The following is a 21,102-nucleotide window of genomic DNA, read 5'->3' as shown; positions in this document are numbered from 1 at the left end:
TAAATAAAATTTAAACTAATTATTTTAGGGCCAGATTTACCACTATATTCTGGCTTCATCACACTGAACAGATTGAGAATCAAGAACTGAAAGTGAATCTAACATTGAAAGTTAAATATCGAAATATGACTTTAAGTTAATTCCACAGATAGCATTATTTAGTTAGCTTGCTTTTGTACAACTATTTAAAATATTAATACTTATTAAAGGTAAAGACCAACCTAATCAAATATTAAAAGAGTAGTTTCCTTTTGTCCTTAAGGCATTACAAATCTATGAAATTCAAAGTTCAGCTGAAACCTGAATTAAAACATTGTGGGATGCAGAAGGTAAATTTGGAAATGGCCTACATTACACATTGCTGTGTCGCACAATTATGGTAGTCCATGTAGCTGTCGTGCATTAAATACTGTAGAATTTCTTGTCACAATAGTGGTAGTTTAGCAATGTAAATAGGCCTTAAAGAGGTGATCGCATCCATACAAAGCCACTTTAAGTTTAAAGTATGTCTTATGTAAGAAAAGGCAGATCAATTGATGTGACTATTACTTTGTAGGAACACTGTACAGAGATCTTTTTAGCTTAGTTTTTTCAATAATATTTTCAATTGTAGCAAGGAAACATTAGGGTAGATGTGCTCCTGTTTACAGACTATGTTCATATCTTAATTCAAACATACCTCAGTCTGCCTGAAGTTAGTTCTCCTAGCTTCATGAACTTCATGTTTTATGAACATGTTCTTACACTTATCCTGATGTGCACTGTATGTTTATGTCATTATTATGTCTTTCCCTTTTAATGTCATTTTTTTTCCTTTTTTGAGCATATCAAAGTTCATGAAATGCTGTATGCAGCTAGACTTTACTTAATCTACAACTTACACTGCATATGCTCTGTGATAATAAAATAACCACAATGCTCAGTGGTTTTTCTATATTTTTAATGAGTCATGAGTTACTAGCTTTGTGTTTAAAAAAATTATAATGCTTCACTTTACTGTATAACTTCCTAGAAATGCCTCATTTTATTATTCATAAAAATAAATCCTAAATTACATTAAATCAGAAAGCATTGCTGCTTTATGAGCAAAATACTATTGCTATGGACTGCATTTCAGCTTATAATGCAATATAGTTGTTTTGCTCTTTTTTAAATGGAAACAGAAATGTAGCCTCTTGCTAGTCTTTAGAGCTAAATGCTTTGACATAGTACGTTATTATTGACAAAGATGTGAATTTTTTTTATATTGCACAGGAATGTTATGAACACAGTGATTAAAACTATATTAAAGCTTCTCAGGCTTAATTTTTTGTACCCGAATATGATTGCTTCAGAAATTCATCACAGCTAGATGAGATTGAAATGATGACTGAGACAATTATTTTAAGTTAAAAGGTGTATATTTAGGGAAGTATTAGATATTTTATCAATTTTCCACCTAATCTTTGCCAAATATCCAACAAGATAGCTAGAAAAGAAAATGATAAACAACTAAAGCTCTGCATTTCCTGCAATTTGGTATGTGCCGGGTGTGGTGGTATTTTTTAAATGCAACTTCTTGGTGAACCCTAATCCGCTGGAAAGGTTTTACCAGTATTTGATTCTTCACCTTGGAAGAGAAGAGAGGCTTAAGTTATTCTTGTCCTCAAGTAACTACCGAGTATACTTAGATTCTCTACTTTATTCATCAGAAAGACATTCAAATCTTGGGATAGCTCTGAGCTTTTAAAGATCTAATGAAGCTTTCACTGTCTCCCCCTCCTGCTCTGCTGGCAGCTCACCGATTGCTGGGAGTAAATCCAGCTGCTGTGAATACAGAAAGTGCTTTAAGCCTGAAGAAGCTGAAAAGGGTCCAGAACCTACTTCTGAGAGCTTAAGCAAATAGTTATCAGCATACAATCCTTCACATAAGTGTCCACAGCTTAAACTGAGGACTTGTAGATGCTCTGGCACTGTGGTAGTAGGAGTTCTTTAGGAGTGCATGGTATGTGTAAGCAAACTCGAAGCTGTTTTCATAGTTTCTGAGCACTAACACAAGCTGGTTTCTCTAGACCTGAGCTGTCCATTGACAAGTCTTTTTTTCAAAACAGTGGCTGTTCGTTCAGCAAAAATGGCTGCTGATTATCCCTGATTTGTTTAGGATGCTATGGAGATAACGTCAGTTAGATGAGACACGTTTACGCAGACAATGAAAAAATGATAATATTCTTACCTGATACTGTGAACTAGAATTACATGAAGGTTCCCCAAAGTGTTTTTTATCTTGTATTATATCTTGGCTGTACCACTTTTGTATCATGGTACGTGCTTTTTTTGTTATTAATTCTATACAGTAGGCGCAACTGAGCTGCTGAGCCTTGCTTATAGTGTAGGCATTCTAGCAGTGCAAGATACTTGCATTAAAATTATTCATTTTTTAAAAGTATTATACTTAAAATAATGAAATGTTCTATAGAACACCAAACTAAACCTCATATTGTTGAAAAAATTATGTCTGTGAGATGGCAGGAAAAAAGCTATATAAATCCTGCATATGCCTGCAGTCACTAGCAAATCCTTTGCCAACGAAGTGCTTTTGTTCTGGGAAATCCCTGACTCTGTCTGAGAAGTTAATGTAGTCACATAACTACTGCTGAAAGCCAGTAATTGTTTCTTATTACTTTACAAAATAAAGCAGGTTACAGACAGAGCATTCAAACCACTGTTTGCTGGCATTGATGTCTGAGCAGGAGGTGCAGGGTACATAATAATTTCCATCTGTGGATAGTTTAATGTTAACAGATTGTACTGAAGTCAGTTCTTTGATGTGTTCGTTTAAGTGTTTTTTCAGACCATAGCTATTCTTACTATGGTGCTTGCAGCATTAAATCATACACTTGTCTTAAAGAGAAGAGTGTAAGGAGCCTTAAAAGACAACACACTTGATTCAGTTTTAAGTGGGTATTTCAGTATATTTAATTGAAAATTTGTTTCCCTGACTACATTAAGTTACAGTCACATCATTTAGTTTGTAAAAGAAAGTTAACATTTGCATTGCATAAAAAACATGGCTGTTCCTGTGGTGACGTAGAAATATAGCACCTCATTTGACAGTAGGTTGCTGTGAAAAATGTGTGCATGAACATCTTAAGGCTTTATCATCTGCCTTCAGGACAGGAAAGAGATACATGTTTCAGCAAGTATGCAACACTGAAAATGAAACATCATGGGGTTAGGTGTTTTTGTTTTTGCTCTACATTGTTATTCTCAATTGTCCACATAAATAAACTAGCTCATGGTAGTTCATTTCTTCTATTTAAGCAAACACTTCAAAAATGTAGAAATACCTCTGAAGTTTTTGGCTGACTATCTCAATGTAATATGCAGGAATAATTTCACAGTACAATTTATATATTAAGCCTACAAAAGATCAACACTTCTTTGTGAACAGTTTTGAAAAAATATATATTTAGGAAATGCGGCCTAAACTATTTTGGGTGAAGTTTAGTGACTTGAATATGTTTCTGGAAGCGTAATTTGAAATAAGATGATCAGATGTCAAAAATAAAGTTTTATTTTGTGACTCCTCTAGAATGCAAAGCTTTCCATTAACATTTATCAGAATCCCTGGGAGATTTTCAGTAGGACTGTTCAAACCTATTAAAATGAGTCAGGGAAACAGCAGTCTGCTTTATATTTTAGGCTAGTCTGTGCGGTTGGATTGGAGGGCTGTTGCTGTCTTTGTTCCCAAAAGGCCAATTCTCCATCCACTCAGTCAGATTATATTGCTTCCCATTAGTCCCTTCAGCACCTTCCTAAAGTTTCCTTGCTTTCTGTGCCTGGGAGGGATGGAAGTGGTGGTGCTGGAAGACAGTCAACCTCACCCGGGCAAGAGAACAGCTGAATCAATCTGTTGGCAGAGGATGAGTATTTATTCAAGGTTCTTAATTTTGTGTTGTAATGAAAAGGATTTGGACAATGTGAAAAGGCAGGAAGGATCTCCCGCTGAGGGATTTTTACCTTTGGGTAGCAACCATTTGGAGGACTGGCTCCTTCGTGCACTGACGAGATTCTGTGCAGTGGCTTTGTGCTTCTACCTACTAGAGACGAGTAGGTGTGTTCTTGAGTAGCTTTGAACAAAGCTCACCAAAATAAACACAAAGGAGCTTTGATACATTCCTGCCAGTTGAGGAACTTGCACAAGAATGAGGGGCAAGACATAAGCTAATGAAAACAAAAGATAGCAGAGTTGCTGGAGAATGTTGGAGAAAAGTTTGGCACCTCTCCCTTCTTGGAGGAAAAAAAAATTTTTTTTCAAAAAAGTAAGCCAACACTGTAGTATGTTTGATGTTCTCATTATTTAAGGCACGACTGAATTTAAGTCCCTGGGTGTGATCGGTTATACTGGCTTGGTTGGACATCCATATGGTTAAATATCTGCACATGCTTTGTGTTTGTTAGTCACTAGGAAATTATATTCTGATCTGTTAAAAAGTAGAATACCTTGCTAGGATGACTGCTATAAAGGACTGTTTAGTGTTTGGAGCAGCGCAAGCTGTTAGTTTCCATGGTGTAATCCAATTAAGCAATCATTTCCTGGGAAGCTTCCAGATTTGCTGAGTCAGTGGTCTGGCTGACTACCAGGAAAAACTAATCTATCTTTCTAGCAAACCAGGCACACCAGCTGAAGAAGAAGGTGCTTTGTGGAAGGGATTCTTGTTTTATAGTGAAAATAGGATGATTCCCTTTTGTTTCAGGGACTTTTTTGTGGCAGACAATTGATAATCTCCATCAGCAGAAAGGTCCTTTTGAGTTATGGTCAAATGTAAAATGCTATTGGTAGGAAAGGGCAGTCCTTGATGTTTTTGCTCTGTTGGACCTCTCTCCAAAGAAGTCCTCACTTCTCACCTTCCTATTATGTTCTTATCTGCCTTATGCTGGGAGTTCTGGAAATTAAAGTTGAGGGATATTGACAGTTGGGAATTCTGTGTGGTGTTGGGAGGAGAAGCTCGTCGTTGACAACATGGAGGAGTTAGTCCTCCTCCTAATCAATCAGTCACCGGTGGGGTGAACGCTCTGGCTGCTGCTGCTGCCGTGTTTATTCTCACCCAGCTTACCTTCCCTTACTACTTACTGGAGTAAGAAAAAGCAGATGGTAGTGTTGTCTCAGGCCAGACAAGGGGAAGAGTGGGAGTCCATCATGTCTGGCCTGGGCATGCAGGAGGGAGAGCAGATCCACGCCTGTCGACATCTTTTCTAGTGTGGCAGAAGGTGACATTCAGCTTTACCACTTACTTGATCTGAAGACACTGTAAATTAAGAATTGCTAGTGTGTTGCACAGTGTGCTATACTGCTATTCTGCAGTCCAGTGAGCAGTAGATTCAGAGCTAAGGATCTGACTGTAGCACAGGGCTGAGGGATGAATGACTGGTGTTAAGGCACTGCATTAATATTCAAGTAGTATCAGTCTGGACCAAAATTGTCCCTATCCTCCATAAAAGAGACGACTGAGAGGACTAAGGCAGTTTTTCTGGCTCCTTCCTTCCTTCCTTCCAAAGAGCTTTGTCTCTTCCACAAGTGCTGGGTTGTACTGGTTGTGTTATTTGCAGGTAGTTTGTCCAAGCTGAGCGATTCAGTTTGTGCTGTGTACGTGGGCCCATTCTTCCCTTCCCACTGGGCTTTCACCCTCCCATCCAAAGCCCTGCTCATGTTGGCTTCATGAGACTTAATGCAGTCTGCCCTGGAAATATTAGACAAGCAATGTTACTAATTGAAAGATATCAAATAATCTTAAACTGAGAGTATTTTTTTCATATGCGTAACTGCTTTACAGAGCATGAAGAGCTAAAACTCAGGAAGTAAACACTTAATATCAAAGTATTTACCTGGACCTTTTCCAGTATCATTTGTGATAAAGAAAAGACGGATACTTTCTTCTGCCACGCTTGTTTCAATCTAATTCATTTATGGAGATCATACGTAACTGGACAATCAAATGTATTCTGCATATTTCTTCTTGATTTGACAGGAGTGCATTTATACAATAAATAAGCATGTGATGTTGGGATTGTTGTCAATTAGCAGGGTAGCTCTAATGTTCAGGAAATGTGTTGCATACACTTCTCTGGAAAGACAGATATTTCTGCAGTATAATCAAAAGAAAACTTTTGCTGTTCACAGCAAAAAAACGATCTAGTTTTCAGAAGCAAGACTATAGCAAGTGGTTAGCAAATACACTGGGAAGGCAAAGCCTAGAATTACTTAAGTTCTACCATCAAAGTGACTTTCAAATGCCTGTTTACTCCAAGAATCTCAGACAGAAGCATGCAGAAATGCGTTTTTATGTTTTATTGACCAGGAAATAATAATCAGTCATCTGAGATGGAGAATTTGCTATAGCATCATTAGTTTGAAACAAAACAGCTTATTGAGTTAGGCCAATCTGAAGCGTCAGCTTCTCTAGAGAAAGGATAACTCATTTTCTAGCTTTAGTTACCAGGTCTCTTCCAAATGACAGGCAGCATGCTGAGTTTTAAATGATCAATCTGCATCTTGTCACTTATTTTCTCCTTTCCATACTAACTGTGGGTGTAGTTTGGTTGTCTCTCAAGGGCAGGTCTTAGCGGGAGGTAGTTTTCTGGGTCAGTCATTTTTTGCTGTAATTATCATACTGGCATTGGAATGAATTTAGCTAACAAATAATGTAACTCATTTCTTTCAGGAATTCTTTTGATTCTATACCTTAGAGTGTGTGTTTCTCACTCCATACATGTTTATACACACATATTAAAATACCTATTCTGGTCTATCACGCATAATCTAAATGCAATTAAGGTTAGTGATAGTAAAAATTAGAAAGAAAAGCGATTGATTGAAAATACTAATCTATTTTCTGTCAAAAGCCTACATGTATGTAGATCAAGGTAATAATTTTCTTTTTAATGTTTACACAAAAATTATTGTCTTTCAAAGTTACTCTGGGATAAAACAGAAAATATAGGAGGAAAATTTGGGCTTACATGCTCTTGTTGGAAAGCAAAGTACTTTTTTGGTAAATTTTTAGTGAATATTTTAATTTTGATCAAAATTTATTTTAAAATGGAAAACTGTTTCACTCATATCACAAAATGTATGACACGAGTGTTGGCAGAGATATTTGATACCATTCCAGTTTTTTGAAAGCAGGCTCAAGAGAGGGGTATGTTGCATGTTCTATTAGTGTTTAGAAGCACCTACATTAGTTTTTATGACAAATGATTTACTGTTCTTGAAGTGAGTGCCTGTGAATATGATATTCCTTTAAAAATGAATAAGGCACGATTATCTCAGATTTTGTTTAATGTATTTTGCAGCAAAAGACACCATCGGAATCGTTCACTGGGCGAGAGAAGAGATCAAACTCACAGTCCTACATTGGACGACCTATTCAGCTGGACAAGATCTTACTTTCCAAGGTTAAAGTGCCTCACACTTTTGTCATCCATTCTTACACACGCCCAACAGTTTGCCAGTACTGTAAGAAGCTTCTCAAAGGGCTTTTTAGACAGGGCTTGCAGTGCAAAGGTAAGTGTGATAAACAGTGTGCTGAATAACACTTTATAACTTGAAATAAATTAGAATTTTAATAGTGAAATAATTTTTCACAGGCTGTATCTTCATTATACATGATTTAAATACAGCAACAGTATAACTTAAGATTAACGTATGCTAAGCTTATTCCTTTGTTGGTATCTCGATTAACTTTTCTTACTCATGTTAGCAATTTACAGGAATCGAATAGTAAACTCTCTTTAGGAATATAAAAGGTAAGTATATTAAAATCAGTAAATTAGTAGGTAAGTAGTTACTGTGTAACAATGCTCAAGATTTCTTCGCTAAACTGTCTTGATGCAGACTCACAAACAATTTACCTTGGATTAAACTGGGATTGAAATTACAGTAGTTGTGGTTCTAGAGTAGCTGGCTGCATGACTATTCTTACCCTATGGTATATATTTGAGGTAGCACACATCTTTTTCATTTAGGGGGTAAATTATCTTACATTTGGCACTAGGCAAAAGCATGCACGCAGGCAGTTATGACAGAATAGTACTGTATTCTTACAGAATACAGTACAGAAAGTACTGTATTCTTAATCTTCATTGTTTTCAATCTGCAAAGTCTTATACTTGAACTGAAGCAAGTGTATGACTCTCAGCAGCTCAGAGTTTGGGGTGGGGCCTAATGGAAGTAAAAGAAGAGCTTATATGAGAATATAAAAACATGTTTCTCAAAACATTCTGGCTAATGTGCTCTTAAGTCTCGTGTATTTATACCTTAGCAGGTGCCGAAGTAAATCAAGCTATTCAGATTGTAGCCTAGACTACTGACTCACCTTAGCCAGCTAGAATGCCTATAAATACAAAACGTTAAGATGTTAGCTGATGTTGGCCTTAAAAACACCTTTTATTAAAATAAAGAATAACTTTCGTAAAATTCATCAGTGTATATATAGCATATAAGTTAACCAGTATATATTTATCCGTGTGGCTGCCTTAAACTAATACCCTGCAACAATTCAAAGCTACATTAATTTATCTTAAGAAAGTGATTCTGATGCGATTTCACTAAAGCAAGATCTGTATAAAGGCATCATCTGTTTCAGTTCACTTGGAATTTCAGTGCCATAAGGAAATATTAACCAGATTTAAAAATAATATTTACCTGGAATTTGGCACTGCTATATCTCAGGTTTTTGAATCAATCTAAAGTTAAATAATTAAAAGTTACAGATATAGACATCCCTAGTGTATTTTATCCTTCCTGACCCTTTGCTTTCCCAGCTGTGTTAATATGTTACTGCTCTTGGTTTAAGCAAAATACGTTCCATAAGCCAAAAGGAAACAGTTCAAATGACATCTAGAGAAGTGCTATTTACAGGTATGCAAAGAAGGAAAGGCAGAGTGAAGTAAAAATACCTGGAAAAGAAAGAAAGTATTGAAGGAGCCCTGCACTAAAAGCAAGCTAGAAAAACCAAATTAAGAATACGTAGTGATGTAAAGAATAAATATCTTCTCATTTATAATTGTTGTCTAGGGTTCTGCTGCTTCAGTTTTCAGTCTTCGATATTTGATATGCAGTCAGGTTTTTAAGCTGCAGTGGATACATTGCAGCCTGATCTGATTCTGTAACAGGAGAAAGAAGGCTGTCCTTTCAGCTGAGCACAGAGGTCTCCACATTGCTCCCCTAGATAGTCTAGCATTCACTGCTCCTCCAGCTAAAGCCTCCACCCAGTTGCCGTAAGTAAGTAAGTAATGCTTTCCTTTCCCCTCAAGGAAGCTTCTGGTGTGTTTATCCTGCAAATTCCACCAGCAAATGGCGTGCAGCCAGGCTACCGCTCTCTGGGCGCATCAAGTTAACTTGGTATTAGTGAAAGGATAGGGCTTGACATTTATAGGCTGGATAGCAGGAAAAATATAATTGTGTCACAGAAAAAGAGAAATAATTTTACTGCGTTGCTTTTTCTTACTAGACTGCAGGTTCAATTGTCACAAACGCTGTGCTCCTAAAGTGCCAAATAACTGCCTGGGGGAAGTTGCCATTAATGGAGGTAAGTTGCTTTAACAATTGTTTCTGTCGTTGTTTAAACCACTAGTTAAATAAAAGAGAAATTTAATACTGTGACGTTGACAAAGATATGTTTTTCCATTGCTTGGGAGTGGCTTTTCCTCTGTGATATTTCTATTGTATATTGAAGATGAAGTGTGGGAGGAACCCCGTTAGTGGTTCGTACATCATCATCTCAGAACATATACCTTCAAAATATATAGCACTGAAAGACAGGCTCAGCTGTGCCGCATTGGCAGAGCAGGTAGGTGATTTCAGCAGTAAAATGCTTGGGTGAACGTGGGCTATAGCTTGTAGAATGCCGAAGCAACCCCAAAAGCCACAGGCATTAGATGTTGGCATTCCCCTTTCAGATACCAACACAAAATGGTTTTTTAATCTGGGAAGGGGAAAAGTGTTTGTTTTAGGATAATCTTCCTGAGAAAAAATGTATACCTGGAAGAACTGGGAAGGCCCTCCAGGAAAAAATTCCACCCCTTCCTTTTGGCATGAAAGCAATTGTATCAGTTGCCAGAAATGAAAGCTTGAATATCTGCCCGTTTTCCCATGCATGTGGTGTCGATTTTATGTCAAGTATAGTAATGTATGGGTAGGCTTAACAGACGGTACTGGAGTAAAAAAAGGGTTGTTGTAGATGAGTTGTTGATTGCCTTGAAAATGTCACTTTTCTGTGTGATAAGGGAATGAGAAATGTCATAACGTGTTCAATTTCTAATGCATATTAGAATATTCAGTTGTCAACCTGAACTGCTTCTGAGATTACTGAAGTATTGATCACAGCTTCATTAGATATCCTTTTTCAAACTTAAAATCAATAATCTACTTTTTTGAACAGATGTCAAGAATTTCCAAAATTAGGAATGTTAACTATTATTTTTTTATAGTAGTGTAACTGTATTAGTACAAAGATTTTGTGTTTAATGGCAGTTAGTGTAGGCAAAAACTTTTTAGATGTTGAGTATCCAACTTGAAGCGTGGTAAGATGCATGATTTTCTGAAAGGTTGATGTTGCTCTCCTGCTGAAAAGCATGTTCTCTGTGATATACCTCAAACTTTTTGGAGTCTTGGACTCTTGGAGTCACTATATTTTTGGGGTTTCTTTTGTTTTTTTAAACCACTTATACCTCACTTTCCCAGTCACTGTTCTATAACATAATTATTTCTTCAGGATTACAAGTACTGATGCTTATGAAAGGAAGAATGTGGCTTGATTTGCAAATCCAAGATCTAAAAATATGCTGGGATGTGTTAATTTCATTGATAATGGTATAGAGTTTTCCTTGTAGGAATATTGAGTATGTCTGAAAAGAAAGTATCTGTACAAGTGTCTGAAGGGAGGGTGTCAAGAGGATGAGGCCAGACTCTTCTCCGTGGTGCCCGGTGACAGAACGAGAGGCAACGGGCACAAACTAAGACCCAGGAAGTTCCATCTGAACATGAGGAAAAACTTTCCTGTGAGGGTGACAGAGCCCTGGACCAGGTTGCCCAGAGAGGTGGTGGAGTCTCCTTCCCTGGAGATATTCAAAACCCGTCTGGACGTGATCCTGGGAACTATGCTCTAGAGGACCCTGCTTGAGCAGGGGGGTTGGACTAGATGATCTCCAGAGGTCCCTTCCAACCTCAACTGTTCTGTGATTCTGTGAAAGAATCCTTTTTATATAGAGCTATATTTTCCATTCCAGCTTCTATTTTTTGACATTGCAAATAATTGTGAGCATAGAGGTTTACAGAGTCAGAGAAAGTCATGAAGTCTGCCTATAAATTATAAAATTCTTACTGCAGACTTTTTAGGTTCAGTTTTAGAGAGCAGTGCAAAACAGGATTGATCGAAAGGAGAAAAACATTAACAGAAGAAAAGAAGACAATCCTTATTTCTGAACAGCTGGACTAAATGAACAAAATTTACATTTCTTTCTGAATCACTCCTTGAAGTTCCCTTTTTCCATCTCAGACCTCTGCAGTTCATCCTTCCAAAACCCTACCTCCTTTCTTCTCCTCCTTTGCCCCAAAAGTAACATGCTGTTTCTGCTGACTTGCCTCCTACACATGAATCTGATGCTGCGCTCATGAGGAGTAATGGTTTCTCTGTGGGAAGAGCTGAGTGAGGAAAGCTTGTGCAAAGCCACTTGTGGTGAGAACACTGATTCCAGGCAGTATTTTAGAATGTGTTAAGTTTCCTCTGGTGCAGCTCTTCAGAATTAGTGCCTAGGCCCTTGGAACGCTCCTTCTTAAATTTTATAGAATTTGGCGTTTCCCCAAGAACTAGTGATTTTTCTACCACCAAATTATATCCATAGTAGAACTTTTTGCTGCGTGTCCTAGATGAGTGATATAGGGCCCTTAGAATTATCAAAGGCAGTTGCATCCTGCTATCCCATTTTTATTTTTACAGAAATTTAGTTCACAGTATTTTCCATGTTAATAAATAAAATACAATATCTGCCACCCTGTCCATCTGCTCTGTGATATATCTTCTCAAAATAGTAAGTGAAGGCAAGGCAGAGCTGAAGCAATGAAATTCCAAGTATGGTCTCATTAATAAACACATTAAACAGTAAATGTGGGAGGTTATTTTTAACTGGTTGTGGGTTTATTATAAATAGCGATAAAAAAAACGTGTTGTAGGAATAGCAAAGAGAGAATCCTGTACAGTAAATGACATTCATGACTGGATGACTGCTTCTGCTAGAGAGGAAGTGTAGTGTGTCTCTTTGTCATACATCAATAACTTATATCCAAATATTTTAAAACTACTGTACACGGAAACAAACCTTTCAGCTGTGCACTTCCAATTTTAGGCAAATAGCATCTATTCTAAACTTTTGCTGTCACCCAGTGCAATGTGCTTTTTCTTCTGGGGCATCCTCTACTCTGACTGTCAGGAACCTTCTCCCGCACAATTAGATGCGAGTTTCTCATTGAGAACATTTGGTGTCTTCCATGTGATTTTACCTTACTTCGGATTGCTGTCCATGGCTCCTTCCATAGCTGCTGAAGTAGTCCTGAAGTAGATACTGCAAATATCTTAGAAAAGCTAATGCTATCTTCCCTATCTGACAGGACTGATTATTTGGACATGTTGGATCACAGCCTGTATAACTGCAGGTTGAGTTTCAGCAAAAAGCCTTTTTTTTTTTTTTTTAATAAGTTTAAAACTCTCTTTTCCTTTCTATTTTCCAGCTAAATCCATTCACAAGCAGAAACACAGTAAAAGTTATATCTTTCTTTGATCTTGCTTACATATCTCTAATCTTGACATTGGATAGTTTAACATTATTTAAATGTAAACAATGTATTATTAAAATTAATATTGGAAGATACTGTTAATGCTATTAATACTACGCCAAGTCAAAGAGTTTATGTCTTGAAGTTGTTCTTATTCTGTCAAAAGCAAAATTAGTGCAGTATTTTCCTCATTTTCTTGGCTTGTGAGAGGAAAGACAGCTTAATCTTAGAGAATAGGTGGTAAACTTGATGTTTTCTTTCTATTTCCATTTCTGATTCTTATTTCTTGTAATTCCATAGCTAGGCTAAGTCAAACTTTTTTTTGCTATGCTAGATTGGAATTTTTGATGTTTATCTAATATTTCCATTATAAAGTTAGAGAATCCTATCTCAACAGTATGGATTACTGTGCCGTATCATGCAGCCCTCACAGAAAACACTTGGTGCAAAGGAAATATCTTTTTCCCCCAAAGTGCAGTTCACTTGATGAATAATTGTCTTGGGAGTTATTTCAATAGCTCATGGTCAGGTCATCATCATAATACAAAATGCCTAGTTTTGAAATTACTGCTGTTCTAGCATCAGTTTCCAGCTGAGCCTGCTAACAGCCGTCAAGCCAGTATACAACATTCAAGCTATATAGAAAATCTGCCAGAAGATCTCAAAAATAAAGCTCATGAGTGCAGAGCGTTTGAATAGAAGTCCATGGATAAGAAATTCTGCCTTGACTTTGCCAATTTTTAATAGAAAATTGTATCTCTGAAAATATTTCAGTCTGATGAGTCTCCAGCTTTCTGTAATGATTTTCCCAGTGGCTGGCTGAAGACCACACTTTACCAGTACGCACTGAGACAGACCCAGACAACAGAGTTCAAAAGAGAACCTAAATTTTCCTTAAGCCCAAAATGTGTTAGGAATTTGTGATTAGAGTATTATATATTTTCACATAATAACTTCAGAAATAACTTTCCAGATCTCCTTAGTCCTGGGGCTGAGTCTGACGTGGTCATGGAAGAAGGGAGTGACGACAACGACAGTGAAAGAAACAGTGGTTTTATAGATGACATGGAAGAATCCATAGCTGCTGATTCTGAGATATCAATGACGGGATGTCATAGTGACAACGGGGAAATGCAGGACCCTGATCCGGATCATGATGAGTCTAACAGGATGATCAGGTGAGCTGGGAAGCAAAATTTCCATCTTCTTTTGTGTTTCTTAACATCATGCCTAGGACTCAAGTAGAAACCTACATAGGCCCTCACTCCTTCACAATGGAGAGATTAGTGATCTGTGATGGTTCTGAAAGAGCAATGCAACTGCTTCCCTGACTATATATATTAGGATTTTAAGAGAAACTTAAATATTATTGTCAGGTTGAAATAGCAACAGAAAACTGATGCTCAAGTAGTTGTTACAGGTCTGCTTTGTTATGAAAATTATGTTATGAAACTTCTTTTTGTAAATGAGCAATATGAAACAATTTCTTTTATTTTTTCCAAACATTTTTTTCCCCTCGACTGTAAGTGCAATGTCTGTCTTCTTCTGTTTGAAGGAAAATAGTAGCGTTTTTTTTTTAATTCATGTTCATTAAAAACTGAACTGTGAGAATGTTCCAGTTTCAGTAAAATATCAGATGGTAAAGGTTTCTTGCAACCACGGTGAAATCCTGGTTGAAAAAGTAAACAGCGAGTGAGCAAGCAAAAAAAAAAAATAGAAAAATCCAAAACCATATCTAAGGATGGCAGTAGTCCATTTTGTCCTGACAGCTTTGTGATAGCTGTATTCACTTTTCTGTTCAAAAGGAGATCTTTGGAATAGCTACTTCTCTGCCAGTTACTCCACTCACCTAGGATATAGCTGAGTGGCAGGGCTTTAAATCTGAGCTTTCAGAGAGTGCCTCACCAAGAAGCTGCAGGTTATTCTGGTGTTATAATGTCCTTAAAAATATATTTTAACAGTATTGGAACTTCTGTAATGTGAAACAGGAATATTTTTTCCAAATATCAAAATTTGTTATTCAGGGACTGAGCCTACTCAGGAGTGATAGTGTACAGCAAAATGAGAAGTGGGTTTGCAGTGTACTGTCAAGGAGGAAAACGGCCAAAGCACAATTGGGCTACAAACTTGGACAGTCTGTTTAATGAAAAGAACTGTATAAGTGATTATGGTATGATCAGAGCTAGGCATATTGTTTATATTTTTTAGATACCTTTAGCAAGAAGGAAAGTTTGAAAACCGGAAGTAGTATTTTCAAGCAAATTACAGAACAGATTAGCAACTTGAAATGAATGATTAGGAAGTAAAATAGGAATTGCATATGTGTAACTTTTCTAAGACGAGTAAGAGAACGTTTTTCACTTATTGAAACTGTACGGAATAGTAGCAGAAGTAAAGTAGGGATTATTCACTGTCAGGGAGCCTAAAATGAATTAAGGTATTTTCAGCTCTAATTTCCTTGCCAGAGGTTTATAGCATGAAGAAGTAGTATAGAATGGTTTTGCATTCACAAGTCCCGGTCTGATCCACAGTTTCCTGTTTTGTTTTCCACGCTAGGAGTCTGTTTCGGTAACATACTACCCTTAGTTCTCTGTCACTAACATATGTGTTGCACTAATAGAAAGCCATCCATTTCAACAATATTCAGTTTTACTACCAGCAGCTGTGGACTAAGTGTTTTTTCCTACTGTCATATCCACCTGCATAAACACTATATGTATAGATAAAGACATTATATAATTAGGATATAAGCTAATGCTGGTATCACAAAATTTGTGTCGAATAACATCTGGAATGTCCCAGTTGTATTGAATGGACAGCATTGGAGGTCCTCTGAAATACAAATATTTACAGTATTACCTGCCCCAGTCATTTTTAAGGGTAGTCTTCATATCCATGGATCGATTTTAAGTGGTCTGTAAAAGGTAACTAAAAATGTAAATCTCTTGTCAGTAGAAGCAGGAGTCTCTAAAATAACTATTTAGTTATAGGTTTGTTATACAGGGACTGCAGCTCCTTTGGATCATTTTTAGGCAAAAGGGCATTTTTAGGCATTTTAGACTGTATGTTACAGTCTTTGAGATTTTAAGACAGGGCAGTTTTTGCATTTTAATTTGAAAATGCCAATTCTTAAAAAGTTCCTTATTTCCAAGTTGCATTACAGTGAAGAAGGGCCATCCGCAGACATTCGCAGTCAGGACAGCTGTGGAGATTTATGATGTTATGGTTCTCCTGCTGGTGGTTTCTGCCCTTCCTGTTGGGGTTGTTGTACCAAAGGCTTTGCCAGCAGAGCAGAATTCATGAACTCTGTGCTCTGCTTTCATGTCACATGCAGCATCTCAGTTTAAAGTTCTGCCAGAAATAACGAAGCGTTTAGGTTTAGAATGGAAGCATATTATGAGTTCATATTCCATTATGCAGAACGTGTTAACTCCAGCAGCAAGGAAAGCGGAGACGAAGGCTTGGTTGCTTCCTAAACTTCTCCAGGTAGAGAGTCCAGATTTTATACTGTCAAGTTCCCATGCCTTTCCAAGTTACTGTGTCAGAGGAGCAGTGGAAATTTTCAGTGTATGGACTGCAGAGCACAAGGCAATAGGATTTTAGGTCCTTTACTTTGAGAATGAAATGTTTTAGGTTAAACTTGTTTCATTGAGAGGTTCCAGCAAATTCCCTGCTATACCCTGCAAGTACATACACGGGGCTTTTACACAGGGCTTTTACTACTCTGTAGACTGTCATAACTAATGCAATTGCGTGTTTGAAGCCCAAGAAAGATCACAGAACAGACAATAATCTGATGGACAATGTTTACTTCGGTTATAAGAGGTTCAAGATTGAGTACTGGTCTGAATCACGCATAGTGTAGCCTTGAGCTATCGCCCATATCCTACTTGAGGCCCTAAGCATTTGCTCATTTTCTTAGCTCCTCTTTAGTGATATTTTGTTTCTGTGTATGTATCTGTAAGCCTTCAGAATGTCTCTGATTTCCTCGTGACATAACTTTACATTTTTTTTCCCCTTGTAATCTCACTATACTTGGAATGACAAACAAAATAGTGTTTAGTCCAGGTTTGTTAGTGACTACAATTCTAAATGTGGATATTGCATATATATATTCTGCTTTGAAAGACTTTTTAAATTTTGTCCGGCATTGTCTTATTTTGAAAACTTTTATTGATTTATGCTCAAGCCCTTCAACCAGCAACAATATTCCGTTAATGAGAGTGGTACAATCTGTGAAGCACACAAAAAGGAGAAGTAGCACAGTAATGAAGGAGGGTTGGATGGTTCACTATACAAGCAAGGATACACTGGTAAGAAATGTTAAGGAAGACCTGTCTTACTGTACCTACTCCATAATAGTACAGGATCCTAATAATACTAATAATACCTTCAAATCCTAGTAATACTTTGATAAAGTCACTCACATAAAGGCATTTTTTTCAGTATTTGTGAATCCCAAAGTTCTAAATCTTGTCATAATTGAGGACTAACACTGTTTGTTTGTAAGAAATATTCACTCTTCCATACAAAAAGACAGTTAAAACACACAAAAATATCTGAAGATGTCAGTTGTATTATCATAAACAGACAAACGTGAAGACATTTGGAAGGAAGTAAAAAATAATATTAACACCTCAGGGGTTCTGGAAAGTAGCTTTACTTTCCAGCTGCAGTTTTCTAGATGTCTTACTGTTAGGTGAATTAAGGCTTTTGTAAAATATATTTGGCGCAGAAAAAAAGTTATTTTCATTCAGAGCTGCTAAAGTAAGAATAAAAGCTTCAGTATGTGGCCTTCTAAAGTGAGCCAGAGTGTTATGACTTATGCAAAAAGAAAGTTGAATTATTTTAGCAGCACACCTGTAGCAAACTGTGCTGAATGTAACACAGACTTCAAAGTGACATTTAATTTTTTTTAAGCTTGGACAATTTGAACACAGCTAGGTTCTATAAACCCCTATAAATTCTAAACGCAAATATAAAATCCTCCTAAAAATCATGTAATAAAAAACGAATCTTTTTCCTTCACAGTTCATCCCTTTAAACTCAAGTGAAATGTTCTGAAAGTGATGCTTCTGTGAAATGAACATTTCACTAATTTATTTCAAAATTGTTAGAAAGTTTCTGTATTGTTGTTCATTGCAGAGGAAACGACACTACTGGAGGCTAGATAGCAAATGCATTACACTTTTTCAAAATGATACTGGAAGCAAATATTACAAGGTAAGGAACATTTTTCAATCTCTTTTTGTACTAGCACAATCTAATGACTGAAGTGAATTGCTATATTAATAAATGCTTACTTGAAGTACATAAGCAGTATAATTTTGATCTGTGTTTGTTTTCATTATTAAAACCTTCATATGCTTTGCCTTTCACAACCAGGCCTCAGATCAGAACTTAATGTGTCAGCTAACAGTGACATGTTATGGAAATGGAGAATTTTTATACAGGGGCAATTCAGTAGCGGTGACAGATTCCAAGAAACTCAGCTGATAATCTGTGATTCCTAATAGGAGTTCTTTCCAAACAATTAGATACTGTTTTAATTCCATCCTGTGGATATTATGTTTTAATTCTGATTGTAAAAGATTGTTTTAATGCTCATATCCTTTTACTTGAGACAGTTAGACTCCTGAGGCATTACTTCAATAATTGTTAATAATGGAAAATATTTTTTTTTCACGCTGACTGTTCAGTCTTCCTTCTGAGGGAAATATGTCAGTGAAATGTGTCCTAAGTCTTACTGATGATAAAAAAATCAAGTTCATACTTGTATGAAATGGGCAATTGGAATCTTAGTTTCTCATTCAGAAGATATTTATTCTGCTTTTATTGATAGATTTATTTGCATTTATGAAAGCAAAAAGGAAGTGGTATTAAATTTTCTAGTGGCGTTCTGTTGATATACGGATGGTCCTGCTCTTTTCTCATGACAACTCACTCCTCTCTTTGACAAGTTTAGTAATAAAAGTTCTACCTGGTCTTGGAAAGAAACAATTGGTATTTCACCATCAATAGACCTTTGTCATGGAGTTTCAACTTACAACAGCCTTTTTAATTGTACAAGATGCAGGTGGTTAAAAGTAACAGCTAATATCATAACTTAGTTAAATAAAGTTCATATGTGTGTGTGTGTGTGTGTGTGTATTATTTTCATATATATATGTATATATAGTTGATAGTCTACACAGAATGTGAATCATCTTTTCATTTCAGGAGATTCCATTGTCTGAAATTTTGTCCCTGGAACCTGCAAAAACTTTCACTTTACTGCCTCAAGGAGCCAATCGTCACTGTTTTGAAATAAGCACAGCAAATATAATCTATTATGTTGGAGAAAACATAGAAAACCTCTCAAGCGTTCCACTGAATAACAGTGTTCTCACTAGTGGTATTGGCATAGATGTGGCAAGAATGTGGGAGATGGCAATACAGCATGCTTTGATGCCTGTTGTCCCTAAAGGGGCGTCAACTGGATCAGGACCTAACCTACACAGTAAGTTTATTCATTTCCTTTGTTTCCAATAAATACAGTCATATAACAAATGACATTGTTCAAGCTTCTGCAGGTGTGGAAAGGAAGTATTGTACAGCTAATGAAGGCTATTCTATCATGGCCTATCGCCTGACTGTATATTATTTTAGAAGCTGCAGTTTCTCATCCATATGTTTCCAGTTTGTACTAAGACATCTGTATTAATACACAAGATGCAGATTTGTTAGTGAGCAAATAATTGTTCTGTATGAAAGACATCTGCATCCTCTTTGTGTTGCTGAAATGAATAATAGCCTTCTTGTGCAGAGGCATGAGGTTTTCTGAGCTCCAGTTAGGAACTGATAGATTTTTTTCCCTTTGTGACTGTGACTTACGCTTCTTGATATCTACAGAAGCAGCTGTTCACTCTTTTGGTCACTGCAGCATAGATGATATGCTCCCTTTCGTCACATTGGCTGTATGACTGACATAAACACTATCATATGCTGAGATGAGCTCAAGAGTGAAGAACGGCTGTTCTGAGCAGAACAGGCAGGGATGTTACCCAGGACCACAAGGGTAGAATATATCTTTGCCTCAGGTTTACATACGTTTGGGTAATTCTCTACCAAAGCTATGCAAACCAAACACAAAACTCATTTAAATCTAGCACAGGTACTGATAACAAAGTAACTGCAGCAGCAGAGAGCGAACAGTATGACTTACAAAACCCACTTAAAAAAATAGTTGCACTCGGGTAGTTCAGCACCACCAGGCATGTGCTGCTGTGGCTGCTCTGCAACTTGTACTCAGCTTAGTGTAAAGCAATTGTGGATATGTCTGCACAAGCTGGATTAGACCATTTGTTCCAATGTACACCCGCTTTATAACTTGACATCTGGATGATGTTAATGCAGTGTGAAATGCTAATGAAACAGCAAGCCCTTCAGAAACCAAGCAATATAACAGACAGCATATTTCTCCAGGCACAGCAGCTCAGCATGTATCAGAATATATCAGCTCTGTCCTTTGCTTTCTAGACTGGCTTCCTACATAAAATAGTGTCAAATTCTGGACGTCATTTCAATCAAGTTAGTTTCCTGCTGCCCCTTGTCTGAGCTCAGCATAGTTAAACAGATTGCCTGAAAGGCTGGACTAGGAATGACAGCTGCCTTCACTGTCTCTTAGGAAGTTTGAAAATTTTCTCTGTAAGTTAGTAGTCATCTTTGGGGGATTTTTTGAGTTCATCTGAGACGTTTAGAACAATCTCCTGCAGGGACTGAGAACCATAGCAACCTACTGTCTTCTCCTTGAAGTGTAAGATACATTTCTTTGTCTGTGCTTTCTCTCATGTAAACATAAAGTAGAATATACATATGAATCAACAATGATAAAAAAAAACCTCTACCAAACTGAAACGTTCCCTTTCAAAAACATTGTCTTCCGAAGGAAAAGAGGGGGGAATGTGCCACACAGGTCAGAAATTGCTCCTACTTAGTGCACTGATGGATAGTGGTGAGTGTTTTTGGTGTGTAACAGTTTTTACGGTAGAGGGCTGGTTTTGATGGGACTGACATCCATATTGAAAAAATGAAAATTCAGCACTGAACAGGATTTCAGGCAGAGGTAGGAGATCTAGACAGCAATGCTCTGAGGAACCATTCTTTCCTCCCCAAAATAACATCTTTTTGTAAATGCAGTTACCAATAAATATACTCTCCAGTTCTACTGAGCATATTATTTATTAACGTCAACAGGTTTTCAGTTCAAAAAGAGTGCAAACATCCTGGGCTCTGAAATCTTAGGAGTTTGT

General features: G+C 37.0%; 1 protein-coding gene across 5 annotated transcripts in view; it reads left to right on the top strand.

Annotated features, from left to right (window-relative positions):
• PRKD1 (protein kinase D1) overlaps window positions 1-21,102 on the top strand; it is a 156,117-nt gene that overhangs the window by 109,565 nt on the left and 25,450 nt on the right. For all 5 annotated transcript variants that reach the window (XM_068946379.1, XM_068946376.1, XM_068946378.1 and 2 more), the window contains 6 exons: window positions 7,333-7,543; window positions 9,492-9,569; window positions 13,785-13,989; window positions 17,001-17,124; window positions 17,957-18,034; window positions 19,031-19,310. In XM_068946379.1, the coding sequence (XP_068802480.1) occupies window positions 7,333-7,543; window positions 9,492-9,569; window positions 13,785-13,989; window positions 17,001-17,124; window positions 17,957-18,034; window positions 19,031-19,310 (976 nt within the window). The remainder of the gene's footprint in view (window positions 1-7,332; window positions 7,544-9,491; window positions 9,570-13,784; window positions 13,990-17,000; window positions 17,125-17,956; window positions 18,035-19,030; window positions 19,311-21,102) is intronic.

Source organism: Struthio camelus, chromosome 5 (assembly GCF_040807025.1).
Source record: "Struthio camelus isolate bStrCam1 chromosome 5, bStrCam1.hap1, whole genome shotgun sequence".
Lineage (NCBI taxonomy): Eukaryota > Metazoa > Chordata > Aves > Struthioniformes > Struthionidae > Struthio > Struthio camelus.
The sequence above is the reverse complement of the archived record's forward strand: the minus strand, read 5'-3'. Positions and strand labels throughout refer to the sequence as shown.